General features: G+C 41.8%; 1 protein-coding gene across 1 annotated transcript in view; it reads left to right on the plus strand.

Moving 5' to 3' along the window:
- mdn1 (midasin AAA ATPase 1) overlaps positions 1–20,195 on the plus strand; it is a 70,373-nt gene that overhangs the window by 3,663 nt on the left and 46,515 nt on the right. Inside the window, exons 10-33 of the mRNA XM_078289809.1 lie at positions 491–672; positions 2,316–2,397; positions 2,945–3,040; positions 3,475–3,587; positions 4,319–4,467; positions 4,650–4,710; positions 5,463–5,674; positions 6,022–6,125; positions 6,355–6,499; positions 6,959–7,055; positions 7,460–7,573; positions 8,771–8,918; positions 10,487–10,594; positions 11,552–11,703; positions 12,657–12,835; positions 13,516–13,724; positions 14,347–14,493; positions 14,704–14,845; positions 15,196–15,330; positions 16,465–16,603; positions 17,450–17,582; positions 18,166–18,296; positions 18,872–19,010; positions 19,347–19,461. Coding sequence (XP_078145935.1) covers positions 491–672; positions 2,316–2,397; positions 2,945–3,040; positions 3,475–3,587; positions 4,319–4,467; positions 4,650–4,710; positions 5,463–5,674; positions 6,022–6,125; positions 6,355–6,499; positions 6,959–7,055; positions 7,460–7,573; positions 8,771–8,918; positions 10,487–10,594; positions 11,552–11,703; positions 12,657–12,835; positions 13,516–13,724; positions 14,347–14,493; positions 14,704–14,845; positions 15,196–15,330; positions 16,465–16,603; positions 17,450–17,582; positions 18,166–18,296; positions 18,872–19,010; positions 19,347–19,461 — 3,232 coding nt within the window. The remainder of the gene's footprint in view (positions 1–490; positions 673–2,315; positions 2,398–2,944; positions 3,041–3,474; positions 3,588–4,318; positions 4,468–4,649; positions 4,711–5,462; positions 5,675–6,021; positions 6,126–6,354; positions 6,500–6,958; positions 7,056–7,459; positions 7,574–8,770; positions 8,919–10,486; positions 10,595–11,551; positions 11,704–12,656; positions 12,836–13,515; positions 13,725–14,346; positions 14,494–14,703; positions 14,846–15,195; positions 15,331–16,464; positions 16,604–17,449; positions 17,583–18,165; positions 18,297–18,871; positions 19,011–19,346; positions 19,462–20,195) is intronic.

Here is a 20,195-nt window from a genome sequence, read left to right on the forward strand (position 1 = left end):
ACTTTTCCTGTTTAAATTTGGTCATGTTTGTGTTTTGTGACCTTATTTCTCTCTTGTTTTTTGAGCCTGGTCTTGCATATTGACCTGTCATGCATGAGTGTATGGGAAGGATGTGAGTGTATGGCGCTTAAAGTATGTATTTTTAGAAGTTCTCATATTCTTCCCCTTTGTTTTATATTGCATACACATTGATATTTTTTATAATGTCCTCTTATTTCATACTGCACGTATTCCACATTTGTGTTTTGTCCCAGTAAGTTCCACTCGTACTACTCCTGCTGTTTTGCACACCCTCTTGATACTTTCATCCACACTTTTTTCATACTTTCATCCACACTTTTATTCTATTTTTACTGTTTGCTGCTTCAGCGGTCCAATTTCCCCACAGGAATCATTAAAGGTTTATCTTATTATGTTGCTGCTGTAGCGTTTACATGCAGTGCACCCTTGCTGTTCTGCTAGCTGACCTTGTCCGTCTCCGTGTGTGCAGGTGCTGATCAGCAGGTATCCTAACCTGGCCGTGGTGGCAGATCGTCTCCTGGATATCTACTGCCAGCTGACGGGGGAGAGGCACCCCGACCAGGACACGAGCTGCCTGAAATCTGCTGACGAGACGCAGCAGCAGTCTGAAGACAAGACCTCATCGCTGGAGGGGAGAGCGCTGTCGCTGAGGTCAGGCTCGGTGCAACGCTTTTTACTTCCCTTCGCAAAGTGTTTTTAATGAGAGTTTCATTTCATTTGCTGTTTACATTGAGAACATCACAGGTTTTTTTTTTTTTTACACACAGTACGAAGTGGGGTCTTATCCTGAAAATGAGATTGTCTGTCCGTGTTCTCTGCTGAATTATGACACCGGCTGTCTTTCGGTTAGGGTTCGACTGATATGGGCTTTTAAACGCCGATACTGATATTTTTTAAACTGAAGCTGCTGATATGCCAATATTTTATTCCAATATTCAACATCTTCAAATTTGACCATTTTCATGCCTAAAATTACAAGTGTTTGCCTCTGAATTTTATTCTTGGTAAGATGGAAAAGCCTCATGTGTCAAGATATTGACATATCTTTCTGTTTTTGATGAAAAAAAGTTGCACAAATATAAAAGTGATTTGATTGAGGGTCACAAAATGCTAACAGCACAGAAATCGCCATTAGCCTTGATTAGCCAGTTAGCATTTTGTGGCCCTCGATCAAATCACTTTTTTTTGTTATAGTGGTGCAGTCGTTACATGCTATATCGAAACACAAAATAAGTGATCGCAGACAGAGTCGGAGGTGACAGAAAGTTCGCTTTTTAACATTGCGGGCGATGGTGAGAACTGATCCGTACTGTACAGCGATGAAGCGGAAGTACGTCAGCCATGTTTGTGAAAAGGGCCACACACCATTTACATGAACTTGATATGACAGCCCTACTTAAATGATTAACCCTCCAGACTTTCTGCCCCACAACGGCCTCACAGCAGCGCCTCGTCCGCACGGTCATCGTCAATAGAGGCAAACACAGAAAGTTAGACCTGCTGGCCCCGCATCTGTCAGATTTCCCCCCAGTGAAACTACCACCCAGTCTGGAGAGCCAGCCTCCATGACTTTAATTAGCTTTCCACTGGGCGCTGCTGCGTTCGATGGATCATTGATCGGACTGTCCTCTGGACGATGGGCCACACTCTCAACCACACACTCTACCCGTCACGCCGGGGTGTCCTCGTTAGATAACAACTTTATAATCACACTCTCACTTTGGAGACGCACGCCATTGCATATCAGCCCCGGCACCTTTTGAATCATCCGTATGCCTTCGCAAGTGTGATCCATAGAAGGCATCGGGTGTGTGGGGTGAGGATTCAGCCGCGGGATCGATGCGTCGGTAGTTTTCCATGCTCCCCGCTTCAATAGTGTATATGCTTTTCATGGATCAATGTAATTAACTTAGATGCTGTATTCGTTCTCTCTGAAGTATATAGCGTGGACCGCAATGTTCATATGTGCTGTAGGTCATTAGGGTTTGTGCTGTTGTTGATACATGCGAGATACATTTGATCTAGTTCCACATTCAGGCTTATTTATGTTTCGTTCTCGCATAAAAGCAACAAATTTTGGTTTCTGGCATTGAAAATTGCCCAATTGTCCCGCAAATTACATAAGCCTATATTAAGGATATGGATATTACCCACCGTCCCCACAGGGATCATTAAAGTTTCATCTGTTCTAACTATGGAGGGTCCATTTCTCATGCGTTCCTTCATGCAGAGCTTTTGTTTGATCGTTTCCAAACAAGTTTCCTTGAGATGTAATCTTCCTTACCGCTCTGCAGGGACTTACTGAAATGGTGTGAGAGGATCAGCAGCAACTTCGACAGCGCCTCCTCAGCCACAGCACAACATGTCTTCCAAGAGGTCAGTGACTGTCAATACAGTCTTATCAGTTTACCTGCCAGTAGCCATTGTTATTGGACTCTCACTAGTGTTGATCTGATTTATGAAAAAAGCAATTGAACAAAAAAACGGTCATGTTTAAGTTAAGGGTAGATTCAGGTTTGTACACTCTGGAAAGTCCTGTTGTTTAAATTTCACATAGATTTTTGAAGAAACAAGTATATTGAAAATAAACTTTTTACAGCTTTTACAACCCAACATACAGGCCTGTTAAACTTCCTTTCCAAACTGCCAATGTGAATAAAAGTGTTATATCATTCAAATACAACTCTCTCTCTCATGTTAAGCTATCAGATCTTGTATCAAAAGCTCAGTTAATCAATTTGAGAGTGAACATTTGTTTTTGATTCAAGCTTTACATACTGCACATACACAAAGCCAGTAGTGGGGTGATAGTGGCTCAACAGGCGACTGCAATTACAGATTAGGGCTGAAGTCTCAAGTGTATTATTATTATTATTATTATTATTATTAACTGAATGCCTTTTCTGTCATTTTACCTTGTCAGGCACTTGACTGCTTCACAGCAATGCTGTCTCGTCCTGAAAGTCGACTACGAATGGCTGAGGTCATTGGAAGCAAGCTCAACATCTCCAAAGAAAAGGTCATTTAATAATATATAGTAGACGGGCGTCTTGGCATGACGTTGTTAGGGCCAGACGAAACATTACATTTGTGGAAACTACATCCTCTGCAGAATTTATTTACAGCATATTAAAAAATATAATAGTAATTTGGACAAAAATGTGACGCTCATACTTAAGAGTTGCACTATTTGAATGCAATGAAAGTCTTTTTTCTAATGTGCCTCTTAACTTATAGGCCAGTGATTCTGCTGTACACTAAATACCTTATTTAAGAGGTGATCTAGAAATGATTTTCCCTTTTGATTAACATAAAAAAATGACAAAAGCATCTGCAGTTTGGATATTAATATTGAGATTATTTCCCCCCACTGATTATTGTGAAAACATGCATTTTATACAGCTAACTGCTTTATGATTTTAGTAGTGTTTACTGACTGCTGTTTGCCTCCAGGCGCAGCACTTCTGCCAGATGTACCAGCCTGGCATCTCTGTGACGGAGCTGGAGGCCTCGGTGGGCAGAGCGTCTCTGGGTCGAAAGCAGAGCGAAGTGGTGCGGCTGACTGTGTAAGTGGGACATCCCGCCCAGCCGCCCCCTTTCACCTCTCTTCACACAGTATATGCATCAGGCGGCTGCTGTGCCAACACTTGCCCTCTGATAGAGCCAAATAGACCCCCTGCTGGTAAATTGAATAAACATTGAATTGATTTTTAACTGCATTATGGTAAACAAAGCCATCTAATGGTTCGGCCATCAGCACATGCTCAAAAATACACATCGATTTGTTCCCAAAGCCAAACTGTGCGGGTGTCAAAACTTTGGACAGATGACAAAACGAGGGTGACATTTTGTGCTAGCATGCAAAAACTGACATGAATGTGTCACGTCAGCTGTTGAGAAGGGCATTGAAAGTAACCTGAAAGCCTAATATAAACACATATAAATAAACACATATAACACATATAAACACATATAAACACATAACACATACACATACAGATAAATCTATAAAAGAGACACTAAGATGCTAAATGACTAGCACATTTATTAAAGCTGCAATATGCAACTTTTCACCTAACACTGGTCAGTCATACAACACTCACAGCAAATGTTATACACCCCAAAACATCTTGAACATCTTTGAAAAGCCAATTTCAGGCAAACGGGGTCACAGACTGATAATGTATCATATATGCTATTTATTTATTGTTATTTTAATGTCAAAAAATGTGGCTTTCAGTTAGGCATACAACCCTATGTATAATCACAACAATGTATGTTTCATTCCCATGATTAGGGAAAACCAGACCTTTGCTGCTACACGTCCCTCTGCTGTGCTGCTGGAACAGCTGGCAGTGTGCATGACCAAAGGGGAGCCTGTTCTTCTGGTGGGAGAGACGGGAACGGGGAAGACCTCCACTGTGCAGTACCTGGCTGGACTCACAGGTGAGCTGAAGCTGGTTCCCGAAGAGACAGGGATGAGGTCTGGCCAGTCCCACCCACCTTCTAGTATTTGTGTTTATTCAGTTGGAAAGTACAGAGGAAGACGGAGTAGAGACAGAAGAAAAAAACACTGGTGGGAATTCAACCGGTTCCTTTAAATATCCCCAATTCTCTGTTCTTTCCAGGACACAGGTTGCGGGTTGTGAACATGAACCAGCAGAGCGACACTGCCGACCTGCTAGGAGGGTGAGTCCAACACAGTCAATTCAAAATAGAAACAGGAACTGCAATATATTAACTAATGACAGAGGGTTCATTCTAGGGCCGCAACTAACGATTATTTTCATTGTCGATTAATCTTTCGATTATTTTCTCGATGAATCGATTAGTTGTTTGGTCTATAAAATGTCAGAAAATGGTGAAAAATGTCGATCAGTGTTTCCCAAAGCCCAAGATGACGTCCTCAAATGTCTTGTTTTGTCCACAACCCAAAGATGTTCAGTTTACTGTCACAGAGGAGTAAAGAAACCAGAAAATATTCACATTTAAGAAGCTGGAATCAGAGAATTTTGACTTATTTTTCTTAAAAAATTACTCAAACCGATTAATCGATTATCAAATTGGTTGGCGATTAATTTAATAGTTGACAACTAATCGATTAATCGTTGCAGCTCTAGTTCATTCTCAGTCGATTTGCGTTTGATATGACAGCTTTACTGTGCCAAAAGTTCATCAAGTGATTCCTCTCAGTCTGTTCACTGTTTATCTGTCACACGTAATATCTCAGACACCAGTGATCTGATTTTGACGAACCTTGTGGAAATGATGCATCTCACCGCTGAATTCTAGCATTTTCAAAATCATTAAAAACAAGGTGACATATTTGTTACTGATTGGAGGTCTGCATTGGTGATGGGCAACATGTTTGATTTGTTTTGGAATGAAACTCCAGTTTGAAACTCCAGTTTGAAACCATTGTTATTCGCCGTCTTCTGCAGGTACAAACCGGTCGACCACAAGCTGATCTTGTTGCCTCTGCGGGAGGCCTTCGAGGACCTGTTCTCCCAGACGTACTCCAGGAAGCAGAACCTGACCTTCCTGGGCCACGTGCAGACCTGCTTCAGGGGGAAACGCTGGCAGGATCTGCTCAAACTCATGGACCACGTCTGCAAGTCTGCACTCACCAAGGAGCTGCAGGAGAAGTCCAACGGTATTGTAGCAGGAAAAAGTTGGTTCAGCAGTTGTAGGCCTCTACAGTACGACAGTTGCCCTTGCTTGTAGAGAAAATGAGATATTGAATGAATATTATTTTTTCTCCTAATACACCAACAGATATAGAGCTAATAGAAGAGAATAGGGATGGACATGAAACTGTAACCAAAATTGTTACTAAGGTTTTTTGCGAGGACGAGGACAACAATTACAATATTGGCTACTGAAGCCCATAATAGGACCATGTTTTTCTTTGTGTGTGTGTGTGTGTGTGTGTGTGTGTGTGTGTGTGTGTGTGTGTGTGTGTGTGTGTGTGTGTGTGTGTGTGTGTGTGTGTGTGTGTAGCTGCCTTGCTACAGGAGCAGTGGGAGGCGTTGGCCGTGAGACTGAGTCAGACCCAGCAGCAAATCAGAGCATGCGAGACGGCCATGGTCTTCGCCTTCGTGGAGGTAACGATTCCTAGAAATGTTTTCTTAAGCCCACTAACACACACACACACACACACACACAGTCACACACACACATTCACACCGACCCTTACCTCAACCATTAAATGATGAATCTCCCGTAATGTTAAAACAACATCTTTTCAAAGTACAGACCGACAACGCAGCCTCATTTTCGGAGGCTTCCCCTCATCTTCCTCTCCTGCTCTAACCCCCGTCTGCTCCTCTCCAGGGTACGTTAGCCCAGGCGGTGAAGAAAGGCGAGTGGATCCTGCTGGATGAGATCAACCTGGCGGCGGCAGAGACCCTGGAGTGTCTGAGCGGACTGCTGGAGGGCAGCGCCGGCTCCCTGGTGCTGCTGGACCGAGGAGACACCGGTAAGGACCGCTGTCTGCTGCAGTATCTCGGAAACAGCTAGCTTTTGACCGAACTATAGATAATAATTTGACGTGCCAAATCTTGGAATTTAAAAGATAACACTGATTGGACTACAGCAATCAACTGAAAACTTTAATCAACATATCTTCTGTCTCGGTTGAGCTTGGTTAAGTCGTCAAAATTTTCATCCCAGTGGATTAGTGAAGTTTTTCTCTCTCAACATTTTAATTTGCGACATTGGTCAGGTAATATTGTAATTACCTTTAATATCTATAGTGAGTCTATATCAATGTGAGTCTATATATAGGTCTATATGAGGATTACTTAATCATTTGTGCTACCAAGAGGTTGATTCAGCCTAATTGTATTAAATTACCATGTAATTTTTTGCCTCTTTTTCTTTTTCTTTTTTTTTTTTTTGGATTGTTGCTTATATTTTTATGCATTTCTCTGTGTAGAGCCCCTGGTTCGCCACCCAGACTTCCGCCTCTTTGCCTGCATGAATCCAGCTACTGATGTTGGGAAGAGGAATCTGCCTCTGGGCATCAGGAACAGGTGAGACGGTGGAGAGGTAGCAGCGTAGTGTTCGACTGAGAAGGCTTTGCATCACGTCAGACCGATATTTGGTAATGCTGTGTTAAAAAATGTCCAAATAGTTAGTTTACCTAGTGCAACAAACAATTACAGAAACACAGAGCACATTAAGAATGCAGGAGATGGGAAGAAATCCATAAACACAATAGTAATAAAACTATAATTCAAAATATGGCTGCTACAGTAACCCGTAACCCATAAACGAAAGCATAAATTTACTTGTCAAGGATATTGTTTGTAGCGGTGATATCTCTTAGTAATCACTTTAACGGTTATAAGCTGCCGTAGTTAATCTGACAGCGTTATGAGAAGAAAGAAATCCTACGTTCTCCATGTTTAAAGTGCTGTGTCTGCGTCTCTCCCAGGTTTACCGAGCTGTATGTGGAGGAGCTGGAGAACGAGGGAGACCTTCGGATTCTGGTTTCAGACTACCTCAGAGGCTTGAATCCACACAGAGGTGTCATCAGTGGCATCATAAGGTTAGTCACTGCACAACATTTCACCAGGTAGGGCCGGACGATACGGTTGAAATCAATATCACGATAATTTTCACATAATATTCCTATCATACTTTTCATACATTTTGTTTGAGTTTCTAAATAAAATTAGCTTGTTCTCATCAGTTCAGACAGCAGAATTGTGCGTCTCGATATCCCAAAATCACCATATCATCACAATATAATCCCACTGAAAGACGATAAACGATAATATTGAATTATCGTCCAGCCCTATCACCAGGTAAAGTGTTCAAAGTAACGCACAGCTCGAAGTTTCAAAGGGTGTAGTGTTTTTAATTCTTTGTAAGAAAATGCATTGAGAGAGCTTTTGATTTTGGAGGTCCAGCTGTTCTGTAGCAAATCCTTTAGAGGTCTTATTCTGCTCTAAAAATCTACTTGGCTCATAAAATAATTGAAGTGACTGGTGGACTTTGGGATTTTCCTTCCACTGTTGCCTATAGACAAATAAGAGGGTTTCCTTCTTTGACTGTAACCTCACTTTGTCCTGTTGTAGAAGTCATCCCTGTAGATTCAGAGGTATAATAAGTAAAGATTTTTTCTGCTTATTTGTGTCTATTGTGAAAATGTGACTTTTTTTTATTTATGTCAATTACAGGCCACCGTAAGCTGTGCCAGGAACTGTCAATGTTACATTTCCTTGGTGGATAAAAGTCTTAAATTACTTAAAGTCGAGATGAAACGGCTTTTCGAGAGTATCTAACTTCCGTATCGTGACGTATTTCCGAGTGAAACAGGAAAGACAGGCGGGACGTAACGTTGGGAGGAATTTGATTTGAACGTTGAAAAGTGGGCGTGTCATAACACCCGAAGACACACCGAAGTACCATGCTGTTGCTAGCTAGCTAACTAATGAATCTTAGCCTCTTAGCTCTGTGCGCTAAAAGTTGAAGATTGATTGATGGGTGGATGTCATGATATTATTGGTTGAAATTAGTTACGGGCATGCTTACGTAAGCACACGGCATATTTTGTTTTACAGGAAGAAAACATGATTGAATTTTGATATAAGAATACAATGAAATTGATTTTTGGTATTTTTTTTGGCATATATTGTTAAATAGGTGCACAGTATGACCGGGGATGTGATCTAAAAGGGTTAAAAAGGCATTTTTCATTTCATCTCGACTTTAACGCTTTCATGATTGTGTTTGTGTGCAGTTTTTACCTGGCGGTACGAAAGGAGGCCAACTCTCACCTGGTGGACGGGACGGGACACAGGCCGCATTACAGCCTGCGCACCCTCTGCAGGGCGCTGAAGTACGTGGCTGCGAACCCCTGCCACAGCGTGCAGCGCTCGCTCTATGAGGTAGGAAGTGTTACGCCGCTGGTCTAAGGGAGACCAGGACACAACACGTTCAGTGCCCCCCCCCCCCCCCCCCGTCTTCCCACTCCCAAGAATAGTCAGCCGCACCATAACCAGAGTTCACAATGTAGCGGTTTTATTTTTAAGGCTTCAGAGCTGAGCAGTGCCCAAAATAACAAACAAAACAATTCTAATTCCAAACCCTAAACTTCCCTAACAAAAGAAATAAAGTTGAAAGTAATAAATAAAGTTGAAGGCTTTAACCTAAAAACAGGAGAAAAATGATTTACAAAAAGAAAGGGCTTCTCCCTCCTACTAACTGCTACTTTAGTGCAGAATATTCACAGTGCATAGTAAATACAGATCTACAGGTTTACAAACTATATAAAAAAAAACTCTTTAAACCTTATCGGCTGAAGATGAGTTAAGGCCACAATGCACAGGCGACATATTGAATTTACTTGGTGCATTACAATATTGCCAAATTAATTTCTTTGTTTACATCTTCTGATAAAATATGGCTAACACAAAAGAACAAAAACAACACTAGTCAATTATTTGAAGGACTTCCCATTTTTCTTGTGGATTTTTTTTTTTTTGATGTTCAGGAAGACGATTTATTCACTTCAACCCAGCTGATGGAAACGCACCTAATTTGCATTTTATTTCTTGCGACATTTCACAGTTTGCTTGACAGACGGATGGATAAACAGCTATAGACTCAGCAGAGCCAGCTCACATAATGCCTGGCAGTCGTTCTGCTGTGTGTGTGTGTGTGTCAGCAGAAAAATCACAGTGCAGACAGAGGTGAAACGCTGCGGCCTTCACACTGAAAAGAACAGGAGAATAACTTAACACTAAACCCCTCTGGAATACAGGGCATGGTGACAAAAATTAAAAAAAACAAGGCAAGGCTTCAGCTCGGCTATAGCTTATTTTGATTGATGACCGAATCAGTGGTCAAGTCTTGCCTTCTTTACTTTCTTTCTTTCTTTTTTCTTTTTTTTTTTTTGGAGAGCTGCCATTCCCAAGATGGATTAGTTGTAAATGAGTCTGTAATTCTTGGTGAAACACTCAGCCAGAAGGTTTTACAAATCACACATATCAAGGTTTTGGTGTGAAAGTGACATTTTGGCCAAAAAATTTGTATTATACGTATCATTGGAAAGCTCTTGTTGAGCTCTGTCGATGGTCAAAAGAACACATTCGTGATCATAAACAAAAGTAAAATCAAGGGGAAAATTCAAAAGACTCAAGTGAAAACCCTAGATTAAATTTGATGCAGAAAGGGTATAACTGAACTAAATAGCTTTTTATGGAATATCAATTTTCTGAATCTTTATCTCTGTGAAAGTATGAATAGTTTACAAAATTAAGAAAATGTCACCCACAGCACTGCTTTAAACCCTTGATATTCTTCACAAAAAGTGGAGGATATTTGTCCCTGCCCAGTTTTAAATTCTAACCCTTTTTCATTCATCACTCTCCATCCCTGTTGATGACAATATTAAGTTGCTTACATCCCATTGCCTGTATAAATTCTGATTTCTCTTCCTGCTTCATGTCTTCAGGGCTTCTGCCTGAGCTTCCTGACCCAGCTGGACAGAAGCTCCCACCCTCTGGTGCAGAAACTGGTGTGTCAGCACATCCTGGGAGGGAACACCAAGTGTCTCAAACAGGTGAGACAGCAGCAGACAGAGCTTCGTCTTCTTCTTCATCTTCTTCAGAACGAGTTTCTGAAAGCTGGTTCATTTCAGATGGAGCGCTATCATGGTTTTTTATAATAAATGTGACACTGGATGTGTTTAAACGCACACCAGTGTTGCGTTATCCCCCAGGTTATTTTATGTTTGAGTTGCATATAAAAACATATCACTTTTTTACAATAATTCATAAGCCAGCTAGGATATACCGATAATACCGATACCGATAAGCCAGGATACTGAAGCATGTATACATGCTATCATATTTATTATTAGTTATGTTTTATGCGCAAGTCCTTTACCAACAGTTTTATTGATTGATTTTATTCATTGCTGCCAATACCTGATATTGTGTGCTGATATTCACTATCTTTAAATTTTAACATTTTCATGCCAAAAATACATACAAGTATTCAGTACTTTAATAATTTCCACTTGTCAGGGTGGAAAAGCCTCTGAAACAGCATTCAGACCATCATGGGACACTAAAACTCTCCAGTGAAACCCACATTAATGAAATTATTTCAGGGCTCGCAGCTCCTCAATTGCAGGGAAACTCTGGGATGCATTAAAACCTTTTTAAATGAAGAATCAATTCACAGAAAGCATTATGGAACAATTAAATGAATATGTAAAATGTGGCAAGAAAATAAAATTCCATTGCAGGTTTTTTAGACTTTTTATGTAGCTGTGGTCAGGGAGGAACCTCCATCATATGGCAGTGGACAATATGACTGTCCAATATTTAATGAAAGGCCAATATCGGCCCAATATATCACCAAACCATAGTAATATTCTCATCATTTATGTGTACAAGGATATTTGTGAACAGGTTATGAAGACATTTAAAAAACGACTTATCCTGAAGATCTCTAAAATGAGTGTTTAAATGTAAGTCGATGTAAGTACTTCATTCTCCCTCGTGTCCTGCAGTCCATCCCGGCGCCCTCGGGCCGGGCCTGCGTGGAGACGGAGGGCTACTGGGTGTCCCAGGGCGAGATGGAGCCGGCTCTAGACCCCAGCTACATCCTCACCGCCTCGGTCAAACTCAACCTCCGTGACCTAGCCAGAGTGGTGTCTGCCGGGTAGGAAAATGATTTGCTGGCCTGACCTCCGCCCACGATTTCCTCCAAAATCAATCAGTTTGTCTATAAATGTCCAGCCAGTGATTTTTGCCAGAGCCAATTCTGGCCCTTTGGGAAAGAATGCATCAGGGAAAAAAAATGTGGTTGGACTAAATTTGGCTGTAGTCAGGGGCCGGATGTTGGGGGGGGCAGCGTTCAGCTTTTATTCCCCCTGCCTTTGTTTGGTGCAGCCTACCAGCCAGTCTCCAAAATACTAATTCATTAGGGAGTTTTAACAGAAAACTATATATATACTACTATATAAACTGTATATAACTATATTTACTACTAGATATGGTTTAAAAAACATATTCAAAAGCAGCAGTAAAACGGTGTCTTTAAAGTTTTTATGTTACTTTTAATGTTCTTGAGTCCCTGTTTAATGTTGATTATCTTGTTTCTGTTATTGGCTTTGTTTTTCATAAACCATGTTTGTAAAGCACTTTGTATGAAATGTGCTTTATAAATAACATTTGATTTCATGTTATTGGAGGGAGGGTGATGGGGGTTGGATTGCTATTGATTTTTTTTTTCCCTAAGCATGAGTTTTTCAATTTAATTCTGTTGTCAACAATAGATTTTAGGCACAAACATGAAATGTGAACAGTTTACTTGCCCACTTTGGCCAATTTGAAGAGAGCTCCCTCCCACTGCCTGTCACATATCAGTGATGATGATACGGAGTAATAGCTGTCATGGTTTCATTATTGCGGACGGCGCCCCCGCTGCATGGGTCAGCGGCCCCTGCTAACCGCTCAATAGCCGTCCCTTTATGAGGTTAATCTGGTGCGCTCGGGACGCACAGCCGCTCCGTGTTGAGCTGATGAAAAATCAATCGCCCGCTCTCACAACAATCCAAACCGCGCATTTATCCGAGAATGTACAAATTCACCATCAACGCTTTGGCCTCGCAGGACCCATCCCGTGCTGATCCAGGGCGAGACGTCGGTGGGAAAGACCAGCCTGATCCGCTGGCTGGCGGCGGCGACAGGAAACCAGTGCGTGAGGATCAACAACCACGAGCACACCGACATCCAGGAGTACATCGGCTGCTACTCCTCCGACGACAGGGGCAAGCTGGTGTTCCAAGAGGGTGAGACCTTGAGGAACTTGTTGATAGATGCTTTCGTGGAATTGGGAAGGAGTGATATTGTGAAAAAGAAGTTCCACACACTTCGATCCATGCAGTTTACGTTTCTTATGACGAGGCTTCGGTGTAGAAGACCTTCAACAGAACATACATACCCAGTTGATGAGATTTTGTCTCTCGGACCTAAATCTGAGATTATTTTTATTGTTAAATATGATTTTGTCCAGAATTCCATGACTATCTGTATTGTAGGTAGAGAGATAACAGTCAAACTATGATCAAAATAGTAATTCTTCTGCATTCGACAAAATTCAATGTCGCGGGGGCTGTTAGACTCTTTGTCTTGTTTTAGATATCGATCTATATCACAGTAAGGCTCACATATGCAAAATCACATGTTAAATAATCAAATGAATGTTCATCCCACTGAATAGAATGGTAATATTAGGTGTGATGTCAAGCAAAGCTGAAATTTTCAAATAATATTTCTACCATATCGCATTTTGTCAGAGTTTTTAAATAAAATTTGCTTGTTATCATCGGTTTAGACAGCAGAATTGTGCGTCAAGATATCCCAAAATCACCATATGATCACGATAAGATTCCACTGAAAGATGATAAACGATAATATTGAATTATCGCCCAGCCCAAAAGTCTCAGTCTCTCACGCTGTTTGTTTGCAGGCGTTCTGATCGACGCCATGAGGAAAGGCTACTGGATCATCCTGGACGAGCTGAACCTCGCCCCGACCGACGTCCTGGAGGCCCTCAACCGGCTGCTGGATGACAACAGGGAGCTCTTCGTGGCCGAGACGCAGGAAGTTATCAAGGCTCACCCCAGATTCATGCTGTTCGCTACCCAGAATCCCCCGGGGCTCTACGGCGGTAGAAAGGTATGTGTTTGATGTCTAATGGCTTCCAGTTACTTGGGGCATTACTGTTTTTTTTAGATATTAGGCATTCAGCTGATGCTCTTGTCCAGAGCGACTTGTGAGTGTGCAACAGTAGAATAAGCTTGTGAATAAATCATTACCACATTCATTTTGGGCCATGAATGTAAACCAATGAAACTAATGAAAAGTGAGAGAGAAAACACGTGCACACAAGTAGCAAAAAAAAAAAAAAGAACCAAAAGGGTTTATGGGACATGGGTTATTAATCTTTAGGAACACTAGCACTAACAATACCACTGGTGTGAGATACAGGCTACCAGTCAAAGTGACCATGGTCTCATTTGCTTATGGTATTTATAGCCAAGTATTAAAGCAAAGTATCAAAATGAAACCCTAACCCTTTAAATTCTTAGATAACCAACATGGCTGCACCGGCTACGGTTCACACCTCATTTTGGTTTTGATACTGACTCTCATCCTTTCACTTCATCCCCTCTCTTCCTTTCAGCTTCCCTGTCTTTCTTCTCTTTCATTTGTCTCTCTCTCTCTGCTGTTCACTGTCAAACAGAGCAGAAAAGCATAACAGGTAATCTTTAAAAATTGATCTCCCTCCAATCCCCAGGTTCTGTCCAGGGCTTTCAGGAACCGCTTTGTGGAGCTGCACTTTGATGAGCTGCCCAGTGGGGAGCTGGAGACCATCCTGCACCAGAGGTGCAGCCTGCCGCCGTCCTACTGCACCAAGCTGGTCAAGGTCATGCAGGATCTTCAGGTAAATCACCATTGTTGCATGTTGTTCGTCTGAAACTTTTGTGTGTATTTTGATGTTGCTTTCATGCCCAGGTCTCCGCTGGAAAAATAGATTTGTACTCTTAATGGGGCCAACCTGGTTAAATAATTGTTATCCTGTTTTCCTCTCAATATTTCCGACCTTTGTGTTATCCTGACTGCATCCATGGACTGTGTGTGTTGGTTCCTCCAGTCTCTGCGCAGGGGATCTTCTGTGTTTGCTGGGAAACACGGCTTCATCACCCTCAGAGATCTGTTCCGCTGGGCAGACCGCTACAGGCTGGAGGAGCAGACGGAGGCCTCTCAGGACTGGCTGCAGCATTTAGCTGACGATGGTGAGGCTTGTTAGACCTTTCTGTTTTATCTGGATCATTGCTTAGTCTATCCTCCTCAGAACAGATTTACTCTGCTTCAGTCACTATATATGCCTTTCACTCTCTTTCTCTCTTTCAGTGCTTTCTTAAACAAGAAATGTATATAGTGTATAATCAAATCAATCACAATCATTTATACAGCAATTCAATGCAATACAATGCACTTCACAATAAAAGCAAAATTAAAATGAGACATTAATAAAATCAAGAGATACAAGTGAAAGAGGCATAACAATGTAACAACAATGAAAACAAGCATTCGGTCTTGATTGCCCCGCCTGGTTAAATAAACCGGTTGTCCCGTTCCTCAGGGTACATGCTGCTGGCGGGACGCGTGAGGAAACCGGAGGAAGTGTCTACCATCCAGTCTGTCCTGGAGAAACACTTCAAGAGGACGGTGAACCCAGAGAACCTGTTCTCCCAGACGCAGGTCACCAGCCAGTTCAGTGAGTACAGCAGAGCAACAGGGACACATACTGACCCGGGCCGGCCTTCTTCTTTCAACAGCTGGTGTACCACTGAAACATGTTATTGAATATTTCTCCAGATAGGGCTGCATGGTTTAAAAAAAAAAAAAAAATGAAATCATAATATTGACAGCTGCAGTTCCCAAATCCCCCTGGAGGCCGCAACTTTCCATCAGGGGCAAAGATGTTCGAGTCAAGGTGTTCGGGTGCTGTGCTTGAATCCCTGAACTGCAAATCAAGTTGCACACAAGTGAAAATGTTCAAATTGAGTTCATCCTAACAACGAACATCTCACGTTTTCCCCTGTGCATTTTTTTCAAGTGCTGGAAAAGAACTTACGACAAGATAGCCATGCCGACGTTATAATTCCTATCACAATCACAATATTAGCTTTTTGTATGGAGATTCCCTTTATTGTTGGTCTCTGTCTTTGCTTTACAGGATTCAATATAACCTTTACAAAAATATTTACAGCTTTAGAATTTAATACTGCATATATTAAGCTTACTGTAGGTAGTCTGTGGTTATTAGGTAGCCTGTTTGTTACTACATGCTCTTTTTGTTAGTTAGAGACTTTATTCAAGGTCCCCACAGGTCCTTGAAATCCTTGAAAGTTTGTGAATTTGAGAAAAACAAATCAAGGCCTTGAAAGTTTTTGAAAATAGACATAAATAGACATGGGTCATTGGAAGTGCTTGAATTTATATATTTTGTGCAAGAATAGAAATTGAAGTTCTTTTTAATTGTTGTCTGTGAGCTTCTGTAAAGCCTGCTAGTTCTCATTAGAAAAATTCTCAGTGTTGTAACAGTAATTAACCGTGATCCGTGTCTCAAACTATGCCGTGTTGGGTCCTTGAATTTGAGGGAATTGGGCCTGGAAAGTCCTTGAAAAGTCCTTGAATTTGATGTTTAAGAAGGTGTGGGAACCCTGTTTATTATTCATGAATGGGAATTTTTCCTGTGCAACTCAGCATAGAGAGACATAATAAGACAAACAACATAATAATCATTTAAAAACAGTAAAAAAACACAGTTAGAAAATGAAAAGTGAGTAGACCGTTGAACCTCTCTAATCAACACGGCGTCGTTCTGGTGTGATGCTCTGGTTGGCAGGTCCCTTCATTGACAGCATCGCGGGGGTTCCCGAGGAGTTTCGTCACGTGGTGTGGACTGACGGGATGAGGAGGCTGGCTGTGCTGGTGGGACGGGCGCTGCGGTTCGGCGAGTCGGTCCTGCTTGTCGGAGACACCGGGTAAGATTCAGATCCCAGCGGTAAAGCCGTTCCATCTTAAAGGGGAATCAAAGAAGAAAACTGGGTGGGGTAAAAAAAAAACTTCTGGACATCGTTTCTGTTATTTTCTTGTTCTAATTCTATATTTTTTAAATAAAGTTACAATGTTTTCTTTCCAATTCAATTGATGCCACTTAACGCTAGGGATGCACCGATGCCACTTTTTCAATGCCGATACCGATTACGAGTATGAAAGTTTAAGTATCGGCCGATACAGAGTACCGATCCGATCCATTACTTTTACTGAACAGTGCAGGCTTACTTCCTTAGTTTGGGGTCAATGGACAAAATTATTGAGATAAAATCCTTGTTTTTCCCACTGTTTGAGAAATACAGGCTTCTATGTGCCACAAATGCATAAAATCAAGACAGTTTGCTTTTATTTCTTACATGTTACTCATGGCTTTCGGTATCACATTTAGTCTTGGGTAAAATCTCCGATACCGATATTTCATTTTAGCCTGGTATCGGCACCGATACCGATACCAGTATCGGTGCATCCCTACTTAATGCTATCATAGATTAGCATTTTCCTTGATTGAAACTTGTAAAAAAAAGCCAAGGAAATTTTAGTAATATGTCTCCGCTAAGCCGAATAATAGCTTATGGGTCAAATTTGATGGAATTCCCTTTGTTTATTCAATTCAATCCCACATATTTTACAGATATTTTATAGATATTTGTTCCTGCAGTTTACTTTCAGGGTTTGAAGGACTGTTTATTACGTGTATATGTGTCTGGGTTTTTATCTTATTGCATGTGCAGTTATGCTAGCAAGTTAACATTTTTTTTCTGTTCCCTGACCAGATGTGGAAAGACAACCATCTGCCAGCTGTTTGCCGCTTTGGCCGGACAGAAGTTCTTCTCCCTGAACTGTCACCTTCACATGGAGACGTCCGACTTCCTGGGAGGCCTGCGGCCCGTCAGACACACACACCAGGTACTGACTGTCATATCTATAGCCAGGCCACTCAAAACAGGGACAGATTTGGTCTTCTGCAGCATTTTTACCCCTCCAAAGGTTTCCAGAGAGTGCAAAGCTATTGTATTTGGTCTATTTGGATGCAATTTAATGAGGAATGATTTTGAGGTATCTTGCTAATTGGATAAACACACATGCAGATGACATAAGACCCAAGAGGCTTAATGCCTAAAGGATACATGGTCATATATTTTGTTGCCCTAGTTTCCATTTTCCATTTTGATGCTCTCACTCCTTGTCTATACTATGATAAACTTTATTTATGTAGAACTTTTCCAAACTGTTACAAGTCCCTTTTACAATTAATAACACAAAGGGCCAAACCGAGAAAGCGGAATGTAGAATACAAAAGAATAATGTGAAAATTGTGCGATTATAACGAGAAGTCATTAAGGAAAAGCAAGCAAAATGACTCAAAAGAAGATACTGATTTTGATCTTCTAAGACCAGCTGTTCCAAAAACATTTTTATAATTCTCGTAGATTATAGTGTAGCATCGTGTAGTGAAAACTGACCCTGTCCTTGCTTGGTGTGGCTGCAGGGGGACGCGGAGGACGGCAGGCTGTTCCAGTGGCACGACGGCCCCTTGGTGCTGGCCATGAAGGAGGGAGGGGTGTTCCTCATGGACGAGATCTCCTTAGCGGACGACTCTGTACTGGAGAGACTCAACAGGTAGACACACACACACACACACACACACACCAGAGTTTTCCATACCACTGAATAGGTGGGATGGGTCACTCTGCCTTAAAGAGCTGCTAACCCACCTAAAAGAATTTCATGGGTGTGGATTTCAATGGCGAGTTTTAGTGTCCCATGATGGTCTAAATACTGTTTCAGAGGCTTTTCTACCCTGCTAAGAATAACAATCTGGGGGAAACACTGATACACACACACACACACACACACACACACACACAGTCTTACTTAAGTCACTTTTGGGGTATTTACATAGACTTACATTCATTTCCTGGAGACTTACCCTAACCCTAACCATAACCACTACTTGCCTAAACCTAACCCTTACCCTAACCTTAACCACTGACCCAAAAATCAGCTTTTTACCAATTGGGGACACGGCTTTTGTCCCCAATTGCACAAGCCGTCCCCAATCAACTGGTCTTAAGTCTGGTGTGTGTCCCTGAAAGTGACTTAAGTCATACCCACACACACACACACACACACAGGTGGTCAACTAATTAAGAACGGCCATTAACCCTTGACCCCCGTCTTGTCTTTGTCTCCAGTGTCCTGGAGACGGAGAAGTCCCTCGTTCTTGCAGAAAAGGGCAGCGGGGACAACGACGACGTGGAGCTGATCACAGCGGCAGCCACTTTCCGTCTGGTGGCCACCATGAACCCCGGTGGAGACTTTGGCAAGAAGGAGGTAAATAAAAAATGTTCTTGGATCCACAGTGTTGTCTTTAGAGCTTTGAGCCCCTTCCTGATTACTCATTGTAAGCTGCTGGGTGACAGTGTTAGGTAAATTCCCGAAAAGTAAAATGTAAATGCAAAAAAAACAGGGGAACAAAGGAAGGAAAGAGCTTTTGAAAGCACAACGTTGTATTCTCCTGGGACTGATTTTGAAAGGAAGTCATTTGTACCAGAGATTGAACAGGCCTCTCTTTTGAAGTTGTCTTTATGATGGGAATTTTAGAATAAAATGGGACAATTCGTTTTACATATCAGAATGACTTTTGTGCTCGTTTGTGTGTCTGGACAGCTCTCGCCCGCGCTCAGGAACCGCTTCACAGAGATCTGGTGTCCTCAGAGCAACAGCCGCAGTGACCTGGTGCAGATCGTCCAGCACAACCTGCGCTCCGGCCTCTCGCTGGACGGTAATTTGTTTTCAGATCAGAAGTGACGTATAGACCGAGGTCTCGTCCGCGCTGGCCAGGGTTTAGCCGAGCCGCGGCCCGTCCGGCTCAAAGCCGCCCCGGCCTGGACCACAAGCCGAGACGGGAACGTTTCACAAACTGGCCACAAGCTGCAAGGGATTCATGATTTTTAATTCTAAAAAAAAAAAAGACATTTCTTGTGAATCAGGGAAAGGTTTTGTGCAGAATAGATTTGGATCATTTGTAGTAAATGATTGGGAACCACAAGGAATCTGTCAACTGTTAGCCGGGCTTCACAGAGGCAGTGAAGATCAGGCAAGAGTCAAAAGTTTTTAAGTATTGGGGCAGTTAGTTCTTTTGTCCCATGCTCATCTGTAGATTTCAAATACATATGAGTAGGGCTGGACGATATGGTTGAAGTCAATATCATGATAATCATAAGGATTGTTCTCGATATCAATATATATCACGATATGGTTCATGTCTGCAAAATCACGTTAAATAATCAAATTAATGTTCATCTCATTGAACCGAATGGTGATGTTAGGTGTGATGTCAAACAAAACTGAAATTTTCAAATAATATTCCTACCATACCTCATTTTATCAGAGTTTTTAAGTAAAATTTGCTTGTCATCATCAATTTAGACAGCAGAAATGTGTGTCACGATATTAAAATATCGTCATATCATCACGATATGATTCCACTGAAAGACGATAAACGGTAATATTGAA

The sequence above is a fragment of the Centroberyx gerrardi genome, chromosome 18, assembly GCF_048128805.1.
Source record: "Centroberyx gerrardi isolate f3 chromosome 18, fCenGer3.hap1.cur.20231027, whole genome shotgun sequence".
In the NCBI taxonomy this organism is placed as follows: Eukaryota; Metazoa; Chordata; class Actinopteri; order Beryciformes; family Berycidae; genus Centroberyx; species Centroberyx gerrardi.